The 26,101-nt window shown below is 41.0% G+C and overlaps 2 protein-coding genes across 3 annotated transcripts in view; one reads left to right on the top strand and one right to left on the bottom strand.

The window, feature by feature from the left end:
- The window catches only part of SKIC8 (SKI8 subunit of superkiller complex), a 107,554-nt gene that overhangs the window by 20,086 nt on the left and 61,367 nt on the right, over positions 1–26,101 (bottom strand). The gene's annotated exons all lie outside the window — the stretch shown is intronic.
- CRABP1 (cellular retinoic acid binding protein 1) lies at positions 10,231–22,255 on the top strand. Of its 2 annotated transcripts, none has more exons than XM_067004113.1 (4): positions 10,231–10,402; positions 10,527–10,705; positions 13,528–13,641; positions 14,542–14,613. In XM_067004113.1, the coding sequence occupies exons 1-4, from the start codon at positions 10,333–10,335 to the stop codon at positions 14,596–14,598; spliced, it is 420 nt and encodes a 139-aa protein (XP_066860214.1). In that variant the 5' UTR covers positions 10,231–10,332; the 3' UTR covers positions 14,599–14,613. The 2 variants fall into 2 exon arrangements, with proteins under 2 accessions (XP_066860214.1, XP_047937341.1); XM_048081384.2 differs by lacking the exon at positions 14,542–14,613 and adding an exon at positions 21,929–22,255 and having other exon boundaries at positions 10,239–10,402.

The following is a 26,101-nucleotide window of genomic DNA, read 5'->3' as shown; positions in this document are numbered from 1 at the left end:
GTCATGCATTTAATTAGGGCTATATGAGCCCTAGCTGGCCTTACATACTATTTACCTTTCACTTTTGATACACCTTTACAATCATGAGACCATGATGCAGACCTTTTTTTCCAGCTTACTCGTGGGTGTACTGGTAAGAGTTTGTCTGTGCCAAGAATCATGTTACAGATTCTGCAAGGTGTGGAGGACTTCTGATTCTTGCTTCAAAGAGCATAGCTGCCTCAGTATGAGTCCCACACAAGTAGTCTGTTGTCTATTTCTCTTTTCAGTGCATCACTTACCCTTTCTGCTCCTGTCTTGCTTTTTGTCACCATTGTGATTCTGTTTCATATCTAGCATGGTGCCCACCTACTCTTCTCGTCGGGTGTAATTAGTGTCACAGAGTCCTGAGGAACGAGCGCCATCTGTGAGCTGGCTGTACCGACTTGTTCCCTCAGTACAGTATGCCTCGTCAGATACTTTACCTATTTCTTTGCCTAGCTATTTCCAGGCTTGGGACTCCATCTGAAATGTGTGCCAGCTGAATTGACTGTGAATCATTTCAGATGTGTGAGATAATGGCTTAAGCCAGTAATACATTATATATATTTATGAGGTTTCTCCCAACCAAAAGAGGTTAGTGGTGTGGTGTACTATATATAGTCACTGTCATGCTGCACAGTGCATGTGAGTATGGTACAACCAAGCCCTTCAGAACTGTCAGATAAAACAGCATTTGAAACCTCTAGCCAGCAGCAAACCGCTCCGTCACACTCATTAGACTAAAAACATGGGAAGTGCATTAGAGATTATTGCGAAAGTATATTCTGTCTAATTACAGCTGCAGGCAGCGTGTTCCTTAAGCAAGAAAGAAATCAGCAGAATTAAGGTCTGATTTAACAGCACCAAGTCAGAAGGAGCTTATATACTGTTTACTTTAAAAGGCCTGGTGAATCTTGTTTTTTGTGGCCACAATTGTTGTAATGAGTCAATGAAAATGTTTCCTTATTAAGTTGTGCTTAGTCCATTTCCTAAAGGCAAATACTGTTTCTGGAACTGTGATATCTCAAAATGATAAGCAACAAGGTATTGTATTGCAGAGAAGTTTGCTGTTGCCACTTGAGAAAATCAGCAAACCTCTCACACACGTAAGAGTGAATAAAAATAGCTGTAGCCTGTGCCACAGTCTGGTCTCGTGCCCCTCACCAGGAGGGCGCCACTCCCTGTCACTGAACCAAAATGCTGCCTCCTATCCAGTTCAGTTCCCTCCATCACTCAGTGCTCCTACCTCTCAGTTTCTCGCAGGTGCAGCTCCCACATCTGGCATCTGGAAGCAGTGGGATTCGGTATCCCACAGACCGATTGCCTTAACACTGGGTCACCTATGCCACACCTATGCCACAGTCTACTGAAGTCCTTAGTGTATCAAATTATTTGTTCTATTTCTTCCGGAACCTTTCCTGCTGTGAGATCATTGATCGCACAGTTAAACCTTCTGCATCAGGAAACTGGCCGTTCAGTCTTTGAAAAGGAATTCCTCAACCACAGTAACTTTATTCTAAATAGACAGTGAGTTTGGATTTCCAAAGCACAACAAGGTCCTGAATACAGTCTGGTTGCCTTGATATCTACCAGCTTTTCCCTGTTGATTTAGATCAAAGACAGCCCTCCTAGCCATCTTGCTTCTGGCAGTGGGACATCTCTTTGTTCAGGAAGGTAGCCTCTCTCTCTCTATGGCAGTCAGTCAAAGTTTTTTCTTTTCATTAACACTGCTCTGGCAGCAATGAATTTAAACCAAATCAGAAACCAAAAAACACACACATCAGAGAGTGCCCATTCAAAGTCAGTGGTATTATGTGCAGAACCTCTCTTGTTTGAGAAAGAAAAGTGCATTCACCCTAGTGGCTTTCTATTATAGCTCATTAAGGAAAATCAGAATTAATGAATATACTACAATTTCCTCGTTTCCAACTGTGCTAATCAGAAGTTATGTCTCTGACATATGGGCTCTGTTTCTCTTTAGAAATTCCGCTTAGGCTTGTAGACTTCCTTTTAGCAGAGATTCAACAATCTGGGTCCCAGATATATACATTGATTTGTTTGTGCCAAGAAAATATCATTCACAATTACTTATGAGTGAAGAAAAGTAGACAAAATTAGATCTATAGCACCTGGCATAACAGTGACTTTAATCTTTGGAAGGCCTTTTGAACGCAGTATTAAGAAACAATACATCATTGAAAAAGATGAATGTTATATGTGTCCACAAGCCCTTTTATGATGTAGGTCCAGCTGTCTATGTGGAACTATTGAATTTTTCTTTTTGATGTAGACTTAGTGTTGCTTTTAAAATGTTCGTATAAAGACAGTTGTTCTCCATTTTTAAACTTTATCTGCCCAGACACAAACACTTTATATGATAGAACAAACAATGTTCTATCAAACAAGTTTAACGATTCCCCTTTAGTACTGCGCCTATATAATAATCCTTCTATTGTTTGTGTCAGCTTTTATGAAAACGCTCTCCTGAAATTTAGTTGCAGTATCTCTGCAACTAGTAGTAACCCCTACTTTGGGGGTTGATACCTTCATATTACTTGACGTAATATCTTGTCTTTCTCCCATGTTTTTCCTTTTAACATTAGTGATGGAAGATGCCAATAGGAAACTGCTCAAGACTGAACGCAGCTGTGATTCAGATGGAAGGGCTACATGTGGGTGCGATGACATGGAGCGTGCTCTGCACTAGGTGGTGCTCATGGGAGCAGCTATAGCCTCCTGAGAGCTTCAGGAAATTTACTCCCACTATCTTTAAAATAAGAGAAGTACAAAGATGTTTTGAGACATACAGAACAGAACACTTAGATTTTGAATGGACTGTTTTGAGGACAGGACTCTCAAGAAATATGAGACAAATTCCATTGAAAGTGACTTATTTGTGCTAAAAGGTTACATGAATGTCAACATATGTCTGCTGTTCCTAAGGGACTAGTAGTATGCAACTGTATCTTGGCCAGAATTTCTGCTTTTCCAGGGTATATTATACAAAGATCCCTCAGCCTGTACGACCACTCAGAACATCAAACTTACTACGTCTTACCTAAATAAAGGGAAAGAATTGTCAAAAACAGGTACTTCACTCAGAAGTACTGTTGAAAATCATGTGGATTCTAAAACTGTAAATTTAGAAGTCTGAATACAGCATCTTCTTTTGAGAATTTCGTTCATACTGTCCAAATTTCATTGCTTTCAGCTAGTTATCTAAATGCATAGAGGCATGTAAATAAAAACATTGCTACTCATAGAGGTGCTGAGCCCTCTCTCTTTTTACTGACATCAGTGGGAGCTTAAATTATTATTAATTCAGAAGACTGAGGTTCTTTTATAAACTTATAGATACCTTCTCATATAGTTTGCTACACGTTTCAGCATAGAAGTTTGAAAACTGTGGCCATAATCACCTAGGTCCCTAGAGATGACCCCTCAAATCTTTAATGGTGTGGAAGTGGCTTGAGTTATCTTGATGCTTTCCAGATAATTTGTAGACAAAGAATGTCTGCTTTATTCCTTTTCACTCTGAAATCTGCAGATCTAGTACTAGGGAGGAAGCCTGGAAAACAATGACCTCCTTGTCAGAGATGCTGATTTCAGTTGGGAACGGTCACTTGGCCTGTTTAGTTAATAAGCCCCAGAAACCTTCTGAATTAGAAAGAGCAAAGGATATTAGTTTAGAGGGTCAAAGGGTTAACAATGGAAGGAGCAGTTGTATTCAAGGTCATTTTCTGAGCAAAGTCTGGCAGGACAAAACAAAGAACGGAGGAGGATGGATAGGAGTTAGAGCACTTACAGCTTACATATTTCTGGACCTCATCTTCTGACTACATAAGCTGACATAACTTCACTGGAACTAGTAGAATTACAGTTACTTGCACTGGGAAGGAGTAACTCCAAGCCCTTAGACTTATTATTGCTTTGAGATAGGCTGATGAAAAACCTTTGAAAGTGCATTTGGAATTCTGAATTGAATTAACAGATGAGATTCCTATTTCCTGGTTCTAATTTACATGGAATGCTGAATACTGCATTTTGCCACGAAAGGGAAAATGAATTTTCTTCATCTTTTTGTCTGCCAGATGTAGTGGAAAGCTTTTGAATTTAACATACACACAAAGGTCAGGGCACAAGAGTAAAACCTAGGATTGTGCAAATGGTATGGCCCCTGTAGCTTCAGGACATGGCCCTGTTGGGAGTTCAGTCCAGACCTAAATGAGAATATACTCCTTTGAATTCAGTCATTCTTCTTCTGGACATGTGGAAAAAATAACATGGTCCACTATCCCTGGGGACAAAGATCCTTTAAGAGTCTCCAATATCTAAGGTAATCCATGCATCAGCTTGGTCCATCTGCCTGAGTAAGTAAATCTTAATAGACCTGGGTCATCTTCAGAGAGGAGCTGACACAGGTTGATTGCTTTTATATCGACAGCTTTATTAATGCCTTTTGTTCACACAAAAGAGAATTGCAGAGCTCCTGAAAGCCTCTGTGAAAATCACTGATTTCTAATTTAATGATAACCGTTTTATGAGAAAGAAACAACTTTTCTGCATTAGTGATTGTGGGGAGTATTCCCAATTTAACAATCACATTTCAACAATGTCAAATGTGAAATATCAAATGAAGGCTGCGTAACATGCAGAGCACTGCTCTCACTGTTCAACACCCCTCAGTTATTTATCATGGGCACACAGGAAAACTACCAGGCATAGCTCAAAGGAAGGTTGGGTTTTGAGCTTTATCAACATTTCTATCTGTTGCCTGACTTAAGTGCACATTCAGAGGCTTCTATTTAAAACATCATATGAGGTATTAATTTAAATGCCTCCAATAGGGGAAGAGTAACTTTGTTCCTCACTGTTGAGCATGCCTACAGAAGCTTAGAGCAAGCAAGCTTGGCGAAGGCTTGCTTTTCTTTCTTAGAGAGTGATGCAGACCAGTGTGATCTGACCTTGGGAGCCCAGGAGGAAGATTTGGGCTTCAGCAGCCTCTGCTTCAGGTCCTCTGCTTCCCTAGCGTAGGTCGCCCATGAGCAAGTACAAGAAACTCTAGTGCTTAAAGAGCTCTTCATCATCTTATTTGGGGTGAAGGTACTTGTCTGGACAGAACCAGCCCCCAGATCAGTTGAAAGAGTCTGAATAGACTATTCTGTTTAGCTCTCTTCAACAAAGGATATGCTGGAGAAAGAGAAGAGAAGGCTAGAGTCTTATTTGCTAGTATGTCATTCAGAAAGCCATCCTTGATTCACAGATCAACATAAAATCCACTTAAGCATGTATAAGGCTCTTTACAGAGGAGGACTTTCACTGACAGGCCATTCTCATGAGTCACGGGTTCTGAAACACTTTAAATTCTTTTTTTTTTCCTTCCTGAAGCACATTATTTTACCCAACAAAACATTAAAGCTCTTTTTAATCATGTGAATAGATTTTTTTTCCTGTTCATACAAGAATATTTGAAACTTGACAGATTGTTAGTGTCCCTTCAAAACTGTTCCCTTCTGCCATGTTGCTTTGTCTGAAGCAAAGGAGATTGGGGACTTATATCTTCTTTGCAGCAGTCAAGACACATGCAGAGTCTGACTTTTGGGAAACAAGAACTGAAGTCTTGTGCTGAAGTCAGCTGTTGATAGCTGGACCATTTAGACAGAAGGTAATGTCACTTATGCTCTGAACACTCTCAGTCAGTACTCAAATTCTGTGCATGTCAGTTAAAAGGTCCAACTACTGAAAATCTGTATTAGATGTTTGTTATTCAGTATGACCCTTCTGCATAAGGATTAGGCCATTTGTAAATGGGTTTCCAAAGCAGTGATTTAAACTATTACAGATAGAATATTAATCTGAGACTGAGTGATCTTGATCTTCCTCCCCACTGATATCGGTGGTACTGCCCTGAGACAACATGCCTGTGAGCACCTCTAAACCACAGTTAATACTTACTGTGTTACTGTTGTTGCTACTGCGCATTGCTGGATCCGAATCAAATTGCTCAGTGGTCTGCAGAATTAACGTGCAAGTGAAGAGACAATCAAACTCTGTATTCAGAGTAAGAGCAGCAAATTATACGTTAGTTAAGAAAACATTCTCAATTTTATTGTATTCTTGTAGCAGTTCATAAAAAAGATAGAAAGAGCAGGTGGCCAGCTTGAAGCCTGAATGTGGGAGATGACACAGATCAATTAGTGCCTCTTGAAAGGGAATATCATAGGGAAGGAATTAATGTGATATTTATTTTTCTTAATGCACATAAGAGTGGCAGACACTTTACTGCCCATCTTTAACAATATGAGTATTCATTTGTGTTCCTGTGAGTTAGGTCTCAAAACCCCAAAGGATAACCTGGGACTGGAAATCCCTCCAGCACTTTAGCCTGGGAACAGTGGGTATTCTTTCAACTGTTAATGAGAGTGCAGTAGACAATGCAACACTGCAGAAATGCTTTTTATTCTGCATACATCTGTATTACATTTCACCTATTGTCATGCTGGAGGCTCGTGGTAAATTAATTTGGCAGATAAATTTATGACGGCAATTTGCCTTCCAGTTGTATAATTTATTCATGTCAGAAATAATTCATTATATTCTCCTTTAAACCATTCTTTTTTGGAGGTACCACCTTAGTAAATAAAATTTATTGTTTACCCTGAGCCTTGTGTGACTTCACAGTGGTCAGTCAATAACCTCAAGGGGATAGTTTTGGTCACATTACTGGTCACTTATTTGGATGGATGATGGAGTACCCTGGTCCCATCTGTACATATATTACTTTCTTTTGTCTTAGGGGCACTGCTGGAAAGATTAATTAGGTCCATCTGTGGGGAAAGATAAGCCTTAGGGGATTCAGGTAAATAAAATAAACACCAAGGGGAAAAAATGGCTGAAGGGGTTGTTTTGGAAATCAAACTGTTTCCCATATATGAATTGGGAAATTAAATACAGAAGGAGACTGAAAGAGAAGTAAAACTACTTTTTAGTCAGGGTTATTTCAGCATGACCTGATAAACATCTCCTATTGCTGCTGTGCTAGGATAAGGATCTGTGATGAGGGGTAATGTCCAATGACAATATTCTCAGCTAAGGTAAATCAGTATAGCTTTATATCTCAGTGGAACTACCCTTACCTTATGACAGTGGAGATTTGAGTTGTATCTGCCACAGTGATATTATTTCTCTCCTTCATTTGAGTGATCCAGGACATGAAGCAAGCTGATCATGATTCTCATTGTCCCATCTTATTTATTTATTTATTTATTTATTTATTTATTTATTTATTTATTTATTTATTATAATGGTGCTAGATTCTTTATGGCTCTTACATCCCACATCCATTTTCTTTTCCTTTCTCTTGCCTTCCTTTAAGCTTCTTGCCATATTTTCTTCTTTACCCTTTTCTTCCTTTTTTCCCAAGAAGTCCAGCATGCAGATTAGTCTAACATCATTGAGCTAACTGGTATGATCACAGCTTGTAACATAGAAACTCAGCTCTCCCTGACTTTTATATCCTTATTATTATATGTGTAGTTAATTGGTGTAACTGGTACGTAAGAGGTGAAATTTGTTACAATTTAAGTTATATCTCTTTCTGTTGCCTTATCAGTCTAAGGGAGGACTTGTACACCACAATGAAAGGGGATTACAATCCCAATATTTTCATAAGACAGGAAAGGGAAAAGCAAAAAAAACCCCTCATTTTTCTCACTGAATTTTACCTGTCTTAAGGGCTTGGAACGTGAGAGTTGTTTTGCTTTTAAACTTTTTTTGACATGAAGTTAGATTCTTTATGAGATTGCACTTCAACTGCTGCTGACGGTTAAATGAGTTGGTAAAGACAGAGGAACGGGAGGGCATATTTTTGAGATAGAAAGGGAAAACATAAATGATTTAAAAGGAAAGAGAAGACGCCTAGGGGAAGGCTACATGGAAGAATGTAGCTCAGAGGGCAAAGGGGAAATGGCTGTAGGTGATCAATTCAACTTCTGTATACATATGAAGCACTTGGGGTAAGAAGGAAGGCGTGTGCTCTAGAAACACATGTGCCTGTCTCCAGCCCTGTGCTAGCAGCACTGCCAGGGACCAGTCTCAGAGGGACAGTTCCTAGGGGGTTGAACTTTGAGGTCTAATTCTAAAGAGCTGGTGAGCCCAGTCTGCACTGCTTGAGGAAAACTTGCTCTGTGTATAAATGAGGTGTGAAAGTGTACACATGGCCAGACAAAGCCAATTCAACACCCAAGAGCATATCAGGGGTTTTGTTTTAGAAACTGTACTGTATAGGTGGATTGGTACCTCGCTGCCTGTAGAAAAGATTATTGTCTGAATGAAAATGTAGTTCGATATCTGTGTATTTGGGTTGCATAGCTCCGTGCACTGCCCTCGCAGAAGAGAGCCTTTATCACCCATAGGCACTTGTTCCTTTGGCTTGCTGTGCTCTCTAGATGAAGGGTATTCTGAGGACTCTCTCCTGGTCAGCATGAAATAGGTCAATGGCCACAGTCCGAGCCAAAAAACCCCAGTCCTCCGTCTTAGGAACACTCTCACAGAGCGTGAGATTCCAGCTACTGGGAAGGGTGTATTCCACCTACTGGAACGCTTCTTGTTCCAGCAGTGGTGCAGCAAATGAAAGAATAGTAGTGGATCTTAGGTGGTCCTTTGAAGACCAACATGCCCCCACCTTAACATCTTCTGGGCCAATTTGTTTTCTCTGGTAGAGATAGATGGTTCCTTCCAGTTTATGCTGCACATGTTTATTATCATGAAGCCGTTGTCCTGCAGAGGCCGTACTGCTCCCACTGGGTCCGTGTGTACATGTTCTGTGCGCTTCTGGGAGCAAGCCTGGCCCGTGGCAGTGTGAATCCGGCGGTGCAGCTGGGAAGCTGAAACTGAGGGACTGAGCAGGGTTCTTCTCTGCGTCACGGCAAAACACAGACTTGGTACAGGCTCCCTGGGCCTGTGGCTTTTTGTTCATTAGATTCAAGCCTACCTGCAAGAGGGTTGTGATCTGTGTGTGATCTGTGTGTCCGTTTTGTGTTTTCTTCCCCAGGTGTTTGGTTTGGTGGTGGTGGGTTTTGCACTTTATTTGTGCTTTTTGCCATTTTTTTTTTAAATGAGGTGACTGGGAACCTTAAAGTATTTCAGATGGGGATTCATTCTCTTGTCATTTGCTAAAAGCTGAAAAATGCTTTGCAATTTTGCAATTTTTTTTTTCCCTAGAGAAAACATGTTACTGAAAACAGATACTCCCCACTGAAATTTTTGTTTCTTGGAAAAAAAAACACAAACAAACAACAAAAGAAAACACATTTTCCATCAGAATATTTCAGATAAAGAACCGTGCCAGGTCTCCAGGGTATGCTAAAAAGACAGGAGAAAAGAATCGGTAGAAAAAGAGGGACTGTCAACGGAGAAATGTTTTGTTCTGCCCTATGGTTCTGCCTCCCGGCTCTTCTTTACTTGAGTAAAACTCTTCCTGGGGTGACAAATAGAGGAAGAGGAGAATGCTGCCTAACCTATGGCTGAAGTAACTCCTAGATCTGTACATTTTCCAGGAGTGAACACATTTTAAACGTACCTCAAGCAACCAACTTGTCCATTTTACAGAGCAAGGCTAACAAGTGAAGGATGGTTGTGAATGTACCTTGAAGCTGGCTCAGCAGAGCTTTTCCTATATTTACAATACATCTGGCTCTGGTCTGAGTGGGAAATCACAGACCTCTGAGCGTCTGGAGTATTTCCTTATGCACAACAGCAGCAGAAAAACTCCGTCTGCCTTAACCGCCAAATCCCGCTCCCCTTCGATTAACCGTGTGGGTAAATCAGCTGCAGCTTCAGCCCAGCACCCCGGACCTGACACCGGGATACTCGAAGCCAGACACTGGAGGTGGCGGTGACAACCGGGCGAGGCGCAGCGGGGCGCTCCCCCCTGTAGCACACCGCTGGTGATGGCAGCAAGCGGGGAACACCTCGGGGGGCTTCCCCGGGCGCCTCGGTAACGAGCCGGGGGGTGCCTTCCAGCCGGGCAGCCCCACCCCAGCTGCCCCCTTCCAGCCCCCCCAGCCGCGGGACGATCTTACCCCCCCTTCCCGGGGAGCCCCCGGGCATGGCAGGGGGTGGCGCTGGCTGGGGGCTGCGGGGCTGGGCCGGGCCGGGGGGGCTGCCCCTGCCGGGGGCCGGGCCGGGGGCCGGGGGGGTGTGCCCCGTTGTGCTGCCGCCGCCGCGGCCCGCCCCGCTCACAACGTGCCCGAGCCGCAGCCCGAGCAGCAGCGCCGCGTCCCCGCCGCCGTCCTCAGCGCCCGCCCAGCCATGCCCAACTTCGCCGGCACTTGGAAGATGAGGAGCAGCGAGAATTTCGACGAGCTCCTCAAGGCGCTGGGTGAGCCGGGGGATGGGGTGGGGCCGCGTCCCCGGGGGAGGGGTGCAAGGGGCAGCCGCGCTCCGGTGCCCGGTGCTGGGCGAGCCGGCGGCTTCAGGCTCTGCTTCGTCTCCTCTCCGCCCAGGTGTCAATGCCATGCTCAGGAAGGTGGCGGTGGCTGCCGCTTCCAAACCTCACGTGGAGATCCGCCAGGACGGGGACCAGTTCTACATTAAAACTTCCACCACTGTCCGCACCACTGAGATCAACTTCAAAATCGGAGAGAGCTTCGAGGAGGAGACGGTGGATGGCCGAAAGTGCAGGGTAGGAGGAGAGCGCGTGTGTGTGTGCACGTGGGGTGGATGTGTGCACGCTTACAGACACACAGTTGCTGCCCTAGCCATGAGGGATGCTGTGTCCATCCAGCTGCATTACCAATCTCTTCTTAGATAGGACAAACACACCTGGTGCCAGCATCTCCAAACAGTGCCATCGCTGCCTTCCACCCGCTTCATACTAGAAAACACTCTGGGGGGGTTCGTGGTGGTCGCAGCACTCTTCTTCCCTCTTCCAACATTCTCCCTCATGCAGGACAGGGTAAAACTGAAATCTGAAGGCAACAGAGCATTGCAGGTCCTGAAGGCACAGCTCAAGGATCACCATGCCAGTTCCTTGGCTGGCAGGGTTTTGTACAGTTCTCTTTGCCTCCCTCTCCCTTGGACACCTCAGCTGCAGTGAAGGATCACCCCGATCTCCCTCCCTGGTGAGAACACAGGGAACGGTGGAGTGAGAGAGACCTCAAGAGTCAGGATTTAGTGCACAAGCCTGACATAACTTTTGTCCTAAAATCAGTCGGACATCTTCACAAGCAGGACCACAGACTATTGGTAGTTTTGGGCTGGAATCATCTCTCATTCCCTTTCGAGTGCATGTCTTCAGTTTGCTGATCAGATAAATCTTTAACAGTGTAAGACAGACTTTCAGCCAGAGTTATACCAGCCATAATTACACCATCTCCTCGTGCAGAAGTGCATCAGAGGGCGTTCACTGGAGTGTTTTGGGTTTGATTCTGAGTGTGTGAGCCCCTGCTCCTCTGCCCTTTGTAACCACTTCTGTGGCTGTGGAGGGGATATAATAGTGGTGCTGTCAGTCAGCAGCATCTAACACCGGCTTCTTGCTGGTGTAGATACATGGGACCGGGGGTACTGGAGAACTGGGCTCTAATCATGTCTGTCTTGGAAAAAAGTTAACAAAGACATGCGTTTGTAATCCTTTGCCAAATTGCTTTACTCTCACTGACATTTATAAGATTGCCTGAGAGAGAAGAATTTGTAAAGAGTACCAGAATGTAGTCCCAGATAAAGAGTATGGGTTTTAAAATATCTTGTGATGTTGAAGTAATCTTCTTGCCAAGCTATAATCTCTGTTGATTCTTGGGCCAGCTTCTGAGACCATTTGAACAATTAAAAATTCAGCATAAACTTGCTATCTTCAGTGCAATTGCTATGAATTTAAACTTACGAAAAAGGGAGACAGATCTTGGGAGATGGTGAAGATCTAGAACATCCACTTCATCTCTAGGATGAGTTATCGTATATTTAACAGTTTGTTCAGGAAATGTTGCTGGCTTTGGTAGTTTATTTTGTTCAGCAAAAGTTGTATTCTAGTGTCTTAGTGCATAATGCACACACAATAAATGTGACCCGCTTTCTACAGAGGGATTTATTGCTGCAGATGGAAAAACAATAATTACGGCTGTAAGCTTTGAAAGTTGGAAAAATCTGAAAGAAATGTGTTTTCTGAAGTAGTAAATTTTTTCCATGTGTTGTGAAATTGTTTACAGTCCAGTCTCAGGAATGAGTTGTACTGTTGTGTATATATTATCAAGATGTGGCCACAGTGCAGAAACTGACAGATAATAAAATAATACTTCAGAATATAATTTTCAATACCTGGCAAAATTGTGGGCTGGTGATAGATCGTGATACACTTTATGGAGTGGAGGGTTTTGTTCTGCCAACTAACTTGATCCATTGTTCAGACAGACAAAGAAGAGTCTTACACAGTTGAACTGAAAGGCATAGCTTCTATAACTGCCGCTTGAGACGGCTTGTCGGCCTAAAAAAAGTACTGTTTTGAAAATAATATTTATAAAGTGAACAGCTAATTCTAAATCAAAGGACAGAGTTTTTATTTATTTATTTATTTCCCCGTTGCAAAGTCTGGGAAGTGTTAACTTGGATTTATGCATACATATGTGCGCACACAGTATTTGTATATAATCACAGACTAATGAATGTCTCCCATGTGCTAGTTGTAAAGCAATTACTTGCACATTCATTATAGGGCATCCTTCTGCACAGCTGTTCCATTGCACCATAGAATAATAGTTTGATGCTAGAATGAAAAGCAACAGAAAATCAGGGCTTGCCTGTTTGTGAAAGCTAAACAAAATCCTATGTTTTCTTAAATTATTTTTCAGTAGTTTCATAGTCATTATTCAGATGCTTTGAAAAATGCCCAAGGGTATTTCAATCTCCAGACCCACAGCCTTAAAAAAGAAATATTGCAAACAATAGAACCCTAACAAAGTTTCTTTAATTTAGTTGTGATTTATTCTGGTTTGTTAGCACAATATGTGCTTAACATACTGTTAACTTGGCAGAATGCCATATAGCATGAAAGGTTATAAGAGGAAGATACTGCATTATTTATGACCATAAAATGATACATACGATTCTTGATGCTTTTACACTAAGGGGACGCTGTAGTGATAAATAATATGTCACATCAAACATGTACAAAGATGTTTGGGAATGTGAACACTACATTACATTTTTAAAATATTTTTCAACATCAGGCATTTTATGAAAATGGCTTTTTAATTTAGAAACAAATGGTGATCTACATTGAAAAGACACATCTACAATTACTTTGCTATTAATATATACTTATTCCCAGGAAGCCCACTTACACTTTAATTTTGATTTCACCACTTTCTACTGATGCCTTTTTCCCTTTGCCTTTATCTATGTGTTGCTCCTTTACTGCAGCAATTATTCTCACTACTGCTCATTGCTGTCTCTCTGCCTCATGCTGCTAGAGAATATAATTAATGTTATTCCTAATGGTTTTCTTGCCCGCAGAGTTTGGCCACTTGGGAGAATGAAAACAAGATCTATTGCAAACAAACTCTTATTGAGGGAGATGGTCCTAAAACATACTGGACTCGAGAATTAGCTAATGATGAGCTGATTTTGGTAAGAACCTTGAACCCACCCAATGCATGCACCATATTAACAGCTTTCATTGCTGTGTAGCATGATGTAGTATTTTTCCTTACCCAAATCTGTCTGGAAAACTGCTATTTTCAAAATTCTCTGTAGTATAGTTCACACATCAATCTTTCCTTTCTTTTTGATTTTTTTTTTAAGAATGAATGAAAATATATGCAGGTTCTCACTTGCATTTTATTGTTATAGCTTTCAACATACTTTTACTGGTAAAATAATCACAAGAGGGCCACTTCTGCTCCACAATAATGCCAAAGAATTTGCTTGATTTATTGCAGATTTTCTCTGGTGAAAGTGAGATCAAAGCATTTGACCTCATTTCTGGAGAACCTTCTTCTCCAGAAGGCATGTGTTTAATGTGTTGCTTCTTAAACACAGTCACATGGTGTACAGGAGAAATGTGGCATGTTGTTAGTATGCTCTAATCTCATTTTGTTTATGAAGAACACACAGTTACTCCCTTTCTTTGCCACCTTCCCCAGTTCCTTGATCATCTCTGAATCCAGTTCAGAGTTGCCCTCATGAGCTTGTCAGAAATCCACCCATTTACGTGTTTGCTGTCAGCCAACATCCCCCCACTCCTGTGTAATTTTCCATGTGGCACTTTGAGCATTCTGAGCAGCACCTCTGCAACTGCCCATTGTGCCATAAATCATATGCAGTTTCTTTATTTATATTGCACTTATTTCTGTTAGAGTTGAGTTTTCTTTACTGAATATTTCCTCAGTTGTCAATTGACTTCAATGAAACAGTATCCAGAACCGGATATAGACAACAGTTTTTCTGGGTTGCAAGTAGCACAGTTCAGCTAGAGTTCAGAATCATTTTATTGCATATGTTCTTACAAGTTAATTCTGGGTAAATCAGCAGGTTGAACTCCTGTGCCTCATCAGTTTGGACATGGAAGACAAGTTGCTGGAGTGACAAGTAAGACATCAAAGCAGGGAGTTTTTATTTCGAACTATCCAACTAACTAAACCCCTGCACTTTAAAAAACAAACAACCTCACAAATGTTTCTCTAAAGCAGTTGGAGCTCTGTTTTAAAGATTGCATCTAAAACAAAAACAAGACCCAAACCTAACCAAGTATAAATAAAAAGCTTTTAAGGTGTTAATATTATTCCAGACATCTTGGAACTGTTCACCCATCCCTTATGAGGAGGTGTATGCTGTTAATGAAATCAGACTGGTTTCCTTTGAATTAATACTGTAATTCTGGATCTTTTTTTTTTTTCCCACTCAACCACTGAAATTCTTTATATTATCCAAAATGTTTAGGAGTCAAAGTACTTTGATCTCTGCTTCATCTTTATATGTAGTGGAATGAACAAAATGTATTCTCTGCTATAATTTTTCCAGCCTTCTGACAATACATTTTTGTAGTTTATTACTTAAACAACAAACTAGTGAGGTAGCTGTTAAACTAAGTGAACTGTTCCCAAGCAAAGCAGGAAAGCCAGTTATAATACTACTGCCTCATGCAGTCAGCAACATTAACTTACCCAAATGACGAAGAGGAATGACATTGGTTAAGAAACAAGAGCAATTCAAAGATTATAAAGCCTCCAGCCTTTTTTCTTGCATAATAGAGCCTGTTGAGCTTTTCTGAATGAATTGTTTTTCAAATTAGGATATAAATTAGAAAAACCTCCTTCTTATTAAAATATTTCAAGTTATAGGAATACAAATGTAACTTCTGATAAGTTGTTTTACTGGTTAATTGCCTTGCCCCTAAAATATACACATTACTTCTAATCTGTACATGTCTAGATTCAACTTCCTGCTGTTACATATTGTGTTCATAAGAAGATAAATAATATTCCTAATGTTCATTATTGCAAATAATTTTCTTAATATCACCAATGAAGCCACCTCGTAGAAAAACCTTATTTTTGTTAGGCGAAATCACTAGAAGACCTTGATCCCTTCAATGTAAAACAAACTTTCTTTGAATCATTCCTCCAGTGCTTCTGTAAGCCCCTCCGATTTATCAATTCACTTTCTAAACTGTGAAAAGTAGAACTGCACATGCTGTTTTGCCAGCAACCACAGTAGCACCTGATGCAGTAGTGACTTCATCTCCCCACTCTTAGCTGAAATTCTTCTGATTTATATGCAAATACTTTGTTAATCTTTTTTTTTTTTCTGGAAACTCTTGCTTAGCTGATCATGATCCCAAGTGATTTTCCTGGTTTCTGATTCCCCGGACCAATCCCCTTCCCCTTTTCTGCAAGTTAGGAACATGTTCATTGGTTGCTAAATAGGATTTTACTGTGGCCATTATGAAAACATAGTGTATGTTTCCAAGTGATTGAGATCATTCCTCCTGTTTTTCACTATTTAATATGATTCTATGATTCCATTCTTCTTTTCTGAAGCATAATGGCCTATTTTATTTTATTAAATATTAGGGCATTGCTAGGTCCTCAAGACAAATTTTCAAGCCCCTTCATGAGACATTTGATGAGATTGAATGTCCAAATCTTTTAAATGCATGGGTCAACATGTTCAAAATCTTCTGTCACCCTGGAGCTCAGTAATGAGGTTTTCCTGAGAGTAATGGTGGTAAGTGTGAGAGTCCATTTGGAGAACTAAAGATGGACAAAATTAATCCTTTTGGGAGACCTTCTCTTTGGTGGAAGACAGAAAGGAGTAAGGGATGCTACATTTATTGTCTCTAGCTTCTCATTGTAGAACCCTAGAATATTCCCTCCAGTCTGTTCTTTGGGCTTTAAAAGCTAAACTACCCAAAGGGTTTGACTGAGGTGCATCCCTTGACCATGACAGGGAGCAAAGTAGGAATAGGAGCTCTTAGTGGGAAGACTGGGGAATCTCTTTTGATCTCTTACGTCTCAGCTGTGTTTGGATTTTTCATCACTCCAGTGGAGAAAGGTTCAGCTTGGACTTTTGTTTTATTATTTTATGTCTTGCTTGGAAATCTGCCTTGTGTCTGAGTCTGCAACCCCTCATTTATGTCTTAGTTCTTCCAAACTAAGATCACGCTGAGAAGAGATCTTGTCTTTGTCTTCCCCCCTTTTCTCCTTCCATTATCCTAGCTTGTTGAGGGTTCTTTAGGACCTGAAATTCACTCTCATGCAGTTTTGCTGCCCATATCAGTTCAAACGTTTAATGGTTCCCATCTTCACACTTTTCAAATCTTCTTACTTACCTAAGAAATACTTTCTGGTCCTTCACTTTTCCTGAGATACTTTAGTAAACTTTCCACATTTCTATTCTGGCAAAGCTCCCTATATAAGCAGAAGGAAACCACATTCCTATGAACTTCTAGATGACTGCAGCTGGGAAAATGTCATTTATGAAGCAGAGCCTGTGATGTAGCAGTTCAGGAACTCTGTAAGGCTGATACTTCTCACACTCTCTGCTCCTGCTTCTCCAGCCAAATAAATCTTTCAAGAAGTCCTGTCTCCTTCCTAGCTATTACATGCATTTGCAGAGGAAATCAATAAAACTCATATACCATGTGCAAAAAGTTGCAAGAAGGAATCTAAACTGTGTTAGACTGAGGCATTAATGGGAAATAGGCTTGGGGCAACAGGCAGGGGGTGAGGAATGAGTTTTACTCTGCTAATAGTGGCTGTATAAACCTTGGAAGTTTGCCACATAATTTTTGATCTAATGTGCCACATTGCTTAGGGGGTCCATTAAATTATGACATTTCCCTAGTGGAAGGATATATTTTTCTTTCCAACACAGCATGTTAAATAAAATGCATTTATTAATCCATATTTAACAAAAAAAAATCAGCGTTGAATTGTCATGACTACCACAGAGCTAAAATAGAAACCTTATTACTATATAATTATCAATCTTTTTTGCATCCTGGCAGAAGAAGTTCCTTGTGTTCTTCAAAGATACACCCTTGGAGCAATATGATGGTCTTTCATGACACCTCTGTTCCTCTGGTACACAGATGCTGGGAACAAACTATTTAGTTAGCGAAGGTTTTCTTTACCTTCAGGTGCTAGTTAAGTTTGCCTTTAGTTCTTCTTAGTTCCTTGCAGCATGGAGAGTGACATTCCTCTTTCTAGTAGCATAAATAATATTTGGCTCACAGTATGGCAGATGTATGTCTGAAGTCCCATTAGAAAAGAGACCTTTCAGCTAAGTGAGGAATTCAGGATCAAGCTCTGCTTTATAAAAAAGGTGATGCAAATGTGCTAGAACATTGCAACTACTTTAATCAGTGCCGTTAATTATAATCTTGTCTGATGCACTTGCTGAGATTTCAGCATTTCTGATTTTCAAAACTACTGAATAATCTAGATAAAAAAGATTACATGGAATATGTAAGCAAAGGAGGGTGGAAAGGATAGATCCCCATCTAAGTCCACATCTGCTTGTCTTGACTGTATTCTTGAGTCAGCATATCCTTGTTTACAACTCCACTCAGAAGCCACTTGGATTAGAGCTTGGGCAATCAAAATTGGAATCTAATACAAAAGTATGTTTTTCATTTACTTGTCTTAAAATTAAGACCTAGTATTTAGGCTGTTGTAACATGCTTTTTCATCCCTTAACTTTGCTTTTATAGTCTGTAGCATTTTTGCTCTTGCTGTGTGTTTTTGTCAAGGACATTAATGAGCTATCAATCACTTGGGTAAGTCAGAAGAACAAAAGGTCTGCTCTTACAAAGTTAAAGGATACTGCTTCCGAATGTTTGCTACTCAAACGAGAAACATCTATATATTCTGAATTTATCTGCCTTGCTGCTTTCATAGCTGCTCATGCCTCTGTAGAAGTTTAATCTATAAAACAAATATTTTAAAGTGGATGGTTACTGAAGAGGGGCTTTAAAAACAGCCTTAGACCACATTTTGCACAGTTGATGTATCACACAGGGGTTCTCAGAATCAATTATAGCAAGGGTCAAAGATCAGAACATTAAGGGAGCGGGGGGGTTCAGGCATGGTTTATATCCTCCTTTCCCTTCCCAGAAAAATCATGACATAGTTGATTAAAACTGGTGAACTGTGAAACTTAGATGAGTGAGTGAACATTTTTTAAATGATATTGCTGGCTTCTAAAATTAAACATAGCAGGTGAGAAAAGTCAATGAGGATTGGGAAAGATATTTTGCAGCTAAATGCTGAGATTTGTGATGTGCCTAAACCTTGTACAGAACAGTGATAAACTACCTAAGCATTTAACTTTTCTATAGTTCTTGAAGAGTGATCGTAGAATCATAGAATGGTTTGGATTGGAAGGGACCTTAAAGATGGTGTAGTTCCCACCCCCCTGCCATGGGCAGGGATGCCACCCATTAGATCAGTGTATTTAAGTGATCTTAAATTCAATCAGTTAACAAAAGGAGGGCCACCTCATATGGAAGTCAGTGTGGTGGGGTGTAAAGTAGTGTCTCTGCTTTATAGTATGCACGTGTACACATGGAAGTCTGCACGTGGATCCGTGCAAAGCCTTTTCTGAGGATGGAAAGATACTACTCATTTAAGTGGTATCTTCTCTTTTCCATTTATTTGCTGATGTCTTCTGTCTTCCTTTTGAGAGTTGGCTCTGCAGCTTGTTCGGTCATGAGCAGATAACAGGATTTTTGCATATGGCGACAGAATTCATGTTAGCCAGTGATTGTTTCAGTGACAGTTTTCCTGATTATACTGTTTCACTTATCACAAAGGCTCCTAAGCAAATGTTTATAAAGGCCTTAAAAAAGCAATTTACTCATACAATTATATACTACTGCCCCATAATTCTCATTTTATCTCTAATGATGTCGTCATCAGATCTTGAGGGAACTGAGAGAGAGCAGTGTATTGGATTATCCCCTTGTGCAGGGCTTTTTTTGCTCTGTGCATTTGGACTCTTTTAGCCACAGATTATGTCAAGCTAAATGAAGAAAACTCTTCTGTAATTTGCAGTCATTGCACATTAAAAACCCTATTTTAGATTTAGATAGAAGCCTGAACTTGTAGCAATTTGTAAATGAGTGGGTACTTTGCAAGCTGGTGGGAGTGTGGTGTTTGAAAATCCTGCATCTTCTTGTTAGATTTGATTTCAGCTTGGTAGTGTTGCATTCTTTTGAGTTGCAACTTCACCACCAAGTAGCCAGGATTGTTCTCTCTCTATTAAAAAGTTCTACTCCTCTGAGTCATGGGAACCCCTAAAGTCTGCTTGTTCTGACAGGTACTAGCACTTTTTGCCAGTCTGGAATTAGAACCTTAGATATTAAACTGCTCCATCCTACCCCTGAATACAAGGATTTAAGTGTGAAGGATATAAGAGTAACAGTCTTTTGATTTGGATCTTCCCCTGAGCTTGGGCCCAGCTGTACAGTAGATGCTTCTGCGATTAACCACAAGAAAAGGAATGCAGCATGTTTGAACGTGTTCCTCTTTGCTTGGTTTAGCAACATGTAGTGGAGTTTTATCAACACAACTAGTAAGTTACAGTAAGGTAGGGAAACGCCTTTTACCTAAGTCCACATTTAAACCATGTACGTAACAACAACAATCACAGCCATTTCTTTATGTGCTTCAACATAGAAATAAGAGCAGCAGGGACCAAAACTTAAGTGTGCTTAGCAGAATCTGAATGTACCACAGAAAGACTATCACTGTCAGTGACCTTCTAGTCTATACAGACAACCTCAAGCCCTGCATGGTCTTGATTCTGACTTCCTTTCTCTGGCAGAGCTCCTGCTGAAGCAATTTCACATTTGTGTATAATTTTGGAAATGCTGAAGGAAGCCATAGTGGGGGTGTTTGCAGCTGGTGCTGTGGGCAGTAGGAAACTAGCCGCATCCTTTTCAGACATTTTCATGTTTAAGTTAAAAATCTTACCATCCAAAATTTTAACAGGCCTTTTTCTTCAGTAAAGTGAACAAAATACATGCCAGAGGCAGTTTTAAAGCCAAATCCTTTCGAAGTGGTGTTGGCCAAAGCAAGCGTAGGAAGCGTTAAAACAAATAAAGTCCAGCTGAATTTTCATAACACACCGGGGTAGGTCTTAATTATATTTTCAGTGAGACCTTGGCAGTTATTAGAGCCAAGCACCCCACCTCACAGCTCGTTAGTAGTGAGCTTGAAACTGTCCATGTCAGTGTAGCTGGACATCTACTGTGCATGTAGTCAGTATTTCCTCATTCTTGCACACTTATTTCCTTTATGTTTAATTGTTTACTTCAATTTTAGCCTGCCAGACTTGAAATCACATACAAACACTTTGGGTTTAGGTAGCTTTCTCAGGCAGCTGCCACAATCTCTGTCATGCCTAAAGGCCCTGATAATCTCTACTGCAATATTGGTGTCATTGAATTGCCTTTTACTTGCAGGACTAGAAGGTGATTTGAAAGCAAGCAAGCAAGCAAACAAAAATGAACCAACAACACCAAAAACAACTCAGGTTTCAGATACATATGAAACCTTATTTCAGTCAGTATAACATGATATAAGACCAACTCTAGGTACCTGGAAAATCGAAGCATTCTAAGGTACTGAATCTGGCATGAGAAATGGAATGGTAATGGGACATTGTATTAAGTCAGTGACTCTCAGATGTGTAGTGATCAAATATTTACGAGATATCATAGTTTTTTCCTCACGTGAAATGAATTTGATCTCCACAACATTTTTTCCATTATGTGACCTCATTTCAGACTCTTTCTGTAGTTAACTAATTCACTGGTTAAGGTCAACATATCCTGAAAGAAGGCTGTGATTGACACTGTCCACATTACAGCTTGGGAGTGAAGGTTTCAATATCCTAGTACGGTGTGTCAACATCTTGCAGTGTTATGTTCACAGATTATACATACACACTCACCAACTCTTCAACATTGCTCCACTGACTTCATTTGAACTACTCTGATTTATACCTGCAAATACTAGAGAAGACGTTTTGAACATGCCATCTGATCTGAATTCCACCCCCACCATTTCCAGTTCAAAGTGTTGCAAATGTGTCTAAATATAACAGCACTACATTCCAAATTGTCTTTCTTTTCTCATGTTTATTTATAAATGCATGCCATGGAACTATAGAAAAAGGGAATTTCTGGGTCATTTATCATTCTGACAAAATTCATGGTGCCTGGGAAAGAAGGTCACCTACAGTGCATTCCTCGTCCAAAATGACTCCTTTCTTTGCTCTCATCTGTCAAAAGGCATAGGAAATTGCATTTCTGCTGTAGGACTAGCTACTATAGTAATAGTAACATTAAAAATTGTGTTAAGCGTTTGCTGATTCTATCTCCTCTGATTGATTTCTATTTCTTTTCCAGACCTTTGGTGCTGATGATGTTGTGTGCACGAGAATTTATGTAAGAGAGTAAAAAAATCCATTTACTTGTCATCTGGGATGAAGTGGAGAACTGTGAAAAGCCCCAGTGTAATGAGTATCCATGTGTGCTGTTACTAATGCGGTGTTGTATGTGACCGTGTGTGTTATATATGAATCCATATCCTGTTAAGTGTATTTCACTTTATTTTTCATCACAGACACTACTCCTTCTCATTTTTATGCCATCATTTTTTTGTGTCTGCTTTGTATTCTGTAGTTGTCATTTGCTATGGTTTCATCTATTATTAAACTTATTGGGCATAACTCAGAGCTGTTTTGGGGTGTTTTTAATAGAAAACCCAAAAGTGCTTTGATTAGGATTGAAACACTTTTTAACCTCTGTTGAAGTCAGTGTGGAGTTTCACTGCTGTTGGCTAGACTTTTGCAAGGCCTTTCACAGAGCTGCAAGCTGCTTTCTCAAACTGGGATCTCTGCCTCTTCTTTTTTCTGACCTGTCTCCTTTGGAGAGTCACTGAGGAACAATTCCTGTGATTGCTGGGGCTGTGATTCAGCGGAACCAGACAAGGAGAGCTCATTGCCCTCTTTCCAGCTGCATCTGTGAAGAATGACTGAGTAGAACAACCATTTTTCTTTTTGAATTGTCATTGGTTCATTTTCTGGGTGGAAACACTCATTAACCAAATACAAAACCCAGCTGTATCTACAGGACAAATAACATTGTGATCATGACTAATACTTATTGTCATCGCACCCAAGCATCTCAGACCTGGTTAGAGAGCCAGCAGAATCTGGTAGACTTTACTTATTTTGGTCACAAAAAGATAATGCTGGGGAAAGCTGCTTTTCTCCTACTTTCTTACCTATGATGGGGAAAACTTCTGATGGCTTCACTCCCATTCTCAGTATTACAGCTCTCAATTTTGTCAATTCAGTATTTCATTTGTTGAACAACTGAGTAAATTCACAAAGCAGGGCCATAGCTCAGTAATGAAAGAAACACCAAATTTAACGTACTTATTCTGGCGCAAAGTTCCAGCCACAGCACTTATCAAATATTAGATTCAATCTGAACAGACATTCCTATGATGAACCAAGAACTTTCCTGTTCTTCAGTGTGTGAAATATCTAGAGATACATGCTAGGAGCACTACTTCGTTCTGTGCAGTCTCCAAGCTTATCTGACCAATTTTTAGCTTTGCAAAATCATTTATCAGCTTTGCATTACCCAATCATAGCAGATTTTGAAGAGGTTCAGAGTTAGCAGAGTGTATGTCCTTTTCACTGGGCTGTGCTCAATATTCGTAACAGTAAAATATGTCCAAATCTTGATTTTCTTGGGACATCTGTGTCAAAAAAAAAAAGAATTTGTCTCTTCGTAGCTAAGCAAAAGAATCCCCTTGACGTGATTCTTAAACTGCTGTGGAGAAAATAGCCGCCTGTTCTATATATCACGCAGTGAGCTACAGCAGCGCAACAGGAGAGAAACAGGATGTTTCCTGTCTCCTCTGCTCCCTGACAGGTCACACCTTCATCCAGGATCAGCATTCAAGATGATTCAAGTTCAAGATTATTCAAATTCACATATTGCAGTTGAAGAGAGGGATCTTTTCCTTCCACACTCTAACCTTAAGCCAAGCCCCATTTTCACAATCTTGGTTCAGTTGGTACCAATTATACAGCGTGTCAGCTTGCACTGAAGCATCAACTGAAATGAGTTCACTTTGGTTTGGATTTATGTCATGCTGCCCACTGATGAGAATGAAACCATAAGGGGGGAAAAACAACAATCTATCTTTATTTTTTATCTTCTTTTAAGATACAAATTGTAATTTTTCCCCACATAAATTCAGTTTAAGGAGTATCTGGACCTGCTTGTGTAATCAGCTACACCAAAGGGACTCCACAAAAAGTGCCAGGCAGAACTAGCTCAAAGCGTCTCAGTGATGTGGACAAAACTGTGTATTGCCACATCAAGGCTGAGAAGAAAAGAGCACTGTGTTGTAGAGCATGCTGGCTCATGCCGTATCTCTGCATCAGCAGGAGCCTGCCAACACTGTAGGGTGGGTGCTTTGCTTCCAACTCCTGACTCTGGGGTGGGTGAGAAGGTGGACAGTGGATGTGAAGGCTGGTACAAGCAAGAGGGGGCAAGTACCAGAGTCAAGGCTGGTAGGTTCAGGACCCTTTTGCCTTACCAGAAAATTGGCAACTACCTTTTCTGCCTGTATCTAAAGTAGCCCTCGTGTACAGTCTGTGAGGACTCAGCAAAGTATTGGTATGAACCTCACTCACACTGTCTAGAGCACGTGAGTGCACTTAATGGAAGCAGTAATGTCTATGTCTCATTTCTAGGAAGGATCATGCTAAGCTGTCATGCCGCTCCAGTAAATAGCCTTCAGAAAGCTTTACCATCAATTGGAAAATACCAACTTACGTTTCCATCCAGTTGGCAACTGCTGTCCATGCAGTAAAGCATGAGCTGTGAAACTGGGTTGTAGAGGTTATGATTAAAAACAGACTCTTGAGATATGAGCTGCTCAGCGTAACTGGGAACTTTCCTCTTCCAGGATTTAAACTGTTCCCCCAAGCTTTGTTTACAGTCTGGCAAGAAAGAAGTTCATTTCTTTAGTAATTTCAGTGTGGAACCTTCACCACTTGATTACCTTTCATGGAGTTACATTAGAGTTACTGGTGCATGGGTAAATTTGTATGAACAGAGACTAGAATTGGTCCAGAGTTAGTTTTATGGCTCATTCTTGAAACTCTGCAAAGACCAAATTGCATTTTGTGAGTCCTCCTGGATTTTAAAGCTCTTCAAATCTAGGCACACAAGGATTTGGAATGATTTTGCTGGCCAAAAGCCTTGCAGTCATCTCCTGCCCTTTCTTTCTTTGCTGAGATTAGGCCCCTTGGGAAACATGGGAGTTGAGCAATGCCAGGGTGGCCAACAGAGACAGTTTTATACACTTTTTGGGAAAAAAAAAATGAATTCACTTCTCTCCAGATGAGGTGATGGAAGCAGAGTGGAGTGACTGTAGCCAGCATCCACAAAAGGTTGCTGTCACAGTGTCTGAGTGTTAAACAGTTGCTTAGCAGAGTAAGATCCTCAAAGCTTCAGGTGGCCATTCTGTGCACATGGGAGTGAGGGACTTCTATAGACAAAGATGTCAGGACAATGGAGCACCTAAGGGTTACACAGAGGGTTTGTTGACTACTTGATCTCACTTGGATACCTGAAAAGGGTCCATGGCATTTATGGATACTGTTTTCCACATCCAGATCAAACAGACTCTCTGCATCTCTAGGCTTTTAATCAAGCATGTGATGGAGCAAGCAGTAGGGCCTGCTCACAGCTGTGTGTATCAGCAAGCAAGCTGTGCTCCTCCAGAGATGAAGAAACTTCCTTCCCCTCGTGCTGTTGTGTTCTAGATAGTGCGTTGGCACTTGGCCTGGAAGCACCCGGTGGTTACAAGCATATCGTGGTGACAAACAGCTCACCTCCGTCCGGCTGGTGGCTGCTCAGTCTCTGTATAGAAACCACTCACTGCATGTCTGCTGTCTTGCATGTCTCTCTGCCCAAAGAGCTCGACTTCCGAGGTCTGCTGGTGGCCAGTCGTGATGGCCAAATGCCCTTAGGGCTTTGTTGCTGTGAACCGTACAAGTGAGTGTGTTCGGGAGCTCTCCTCTGTAATTTTATTCCGTGCTGTTATTTATGGTTAAGAATATTTCTCCACACAAAGCCAGCTGGTTAGAGATAACTAAGAAGGTGGGAAGACTTCCTCTCCGGAAGACACTAAAATAGAAATGCCTTGACTTCAGTTGCCTGAGCAGTCCTGCTGGTTTAAGGGGCCAAGGGAGTATTCCATTGCCTAAACATAGGTGCCTGTAGCTGTTTTAGATAACCTGTGTATCCACAAGATCTGCACCAGGCTAGCGTATAACAAAGGCTATGCATGAAATCTGTGCCTTTTTTTGGAGAGGCAGAAGCAGACTGGGGACAAAATGTGAGAGCATTACAATGTAGGTGGCTGTGATCAGGCAACTGACTTCCAGCCAATGTGTCTGCGGGCTTGGGGCCATGCTGTGCACTGCACGACTGATGATAACTGCCTGCCATGGTAAGACAAAGAAGGGGCTACACAGCTATCTGCAGCAA

This window comes from Anser cygnoides, chromosome 11 (genome assembly GCF_040182565.1).
Source record: "Anser cygnoides isolate HZ-2024a breed goose chromosome 11, Taihu_goose_T2T_genome, whole genome shotgun sequence".
NCBI lineage: Eukaryota > Metazoa > Chordata > Aves > Anseriformes > Anatidae > Anser > Anser cygnoides.
Note: the sequence above shows the minus strand (reverse complement) of the source record. Positions and strands in the feature narration are given on the sequence as shown.

Coding starts and splice junctions, on each gene's coding strand:
- CRABP1 (XM_067004113.1), top strand. CDS start 10,333: ATGCCCAACTTCGCCGGCACTTGGAAGATGAGGAGCAGCGAGAATTTC. Junction 10,403..10,526: donor CGAGCTCCTCAAGGCGCTGG/GTGAGCCGGGGG, acceptor CTCTCCGCCCAG/GTGTCAATGCCATGCTCAGG. Junction 10,706..13,527: donor TGGATGGCCGAAAGTGCAGG/GTAGGAGGAGAG, acceptor TCTTGCCCGCAG/AGTTTGGCCACTTGGGAGAA.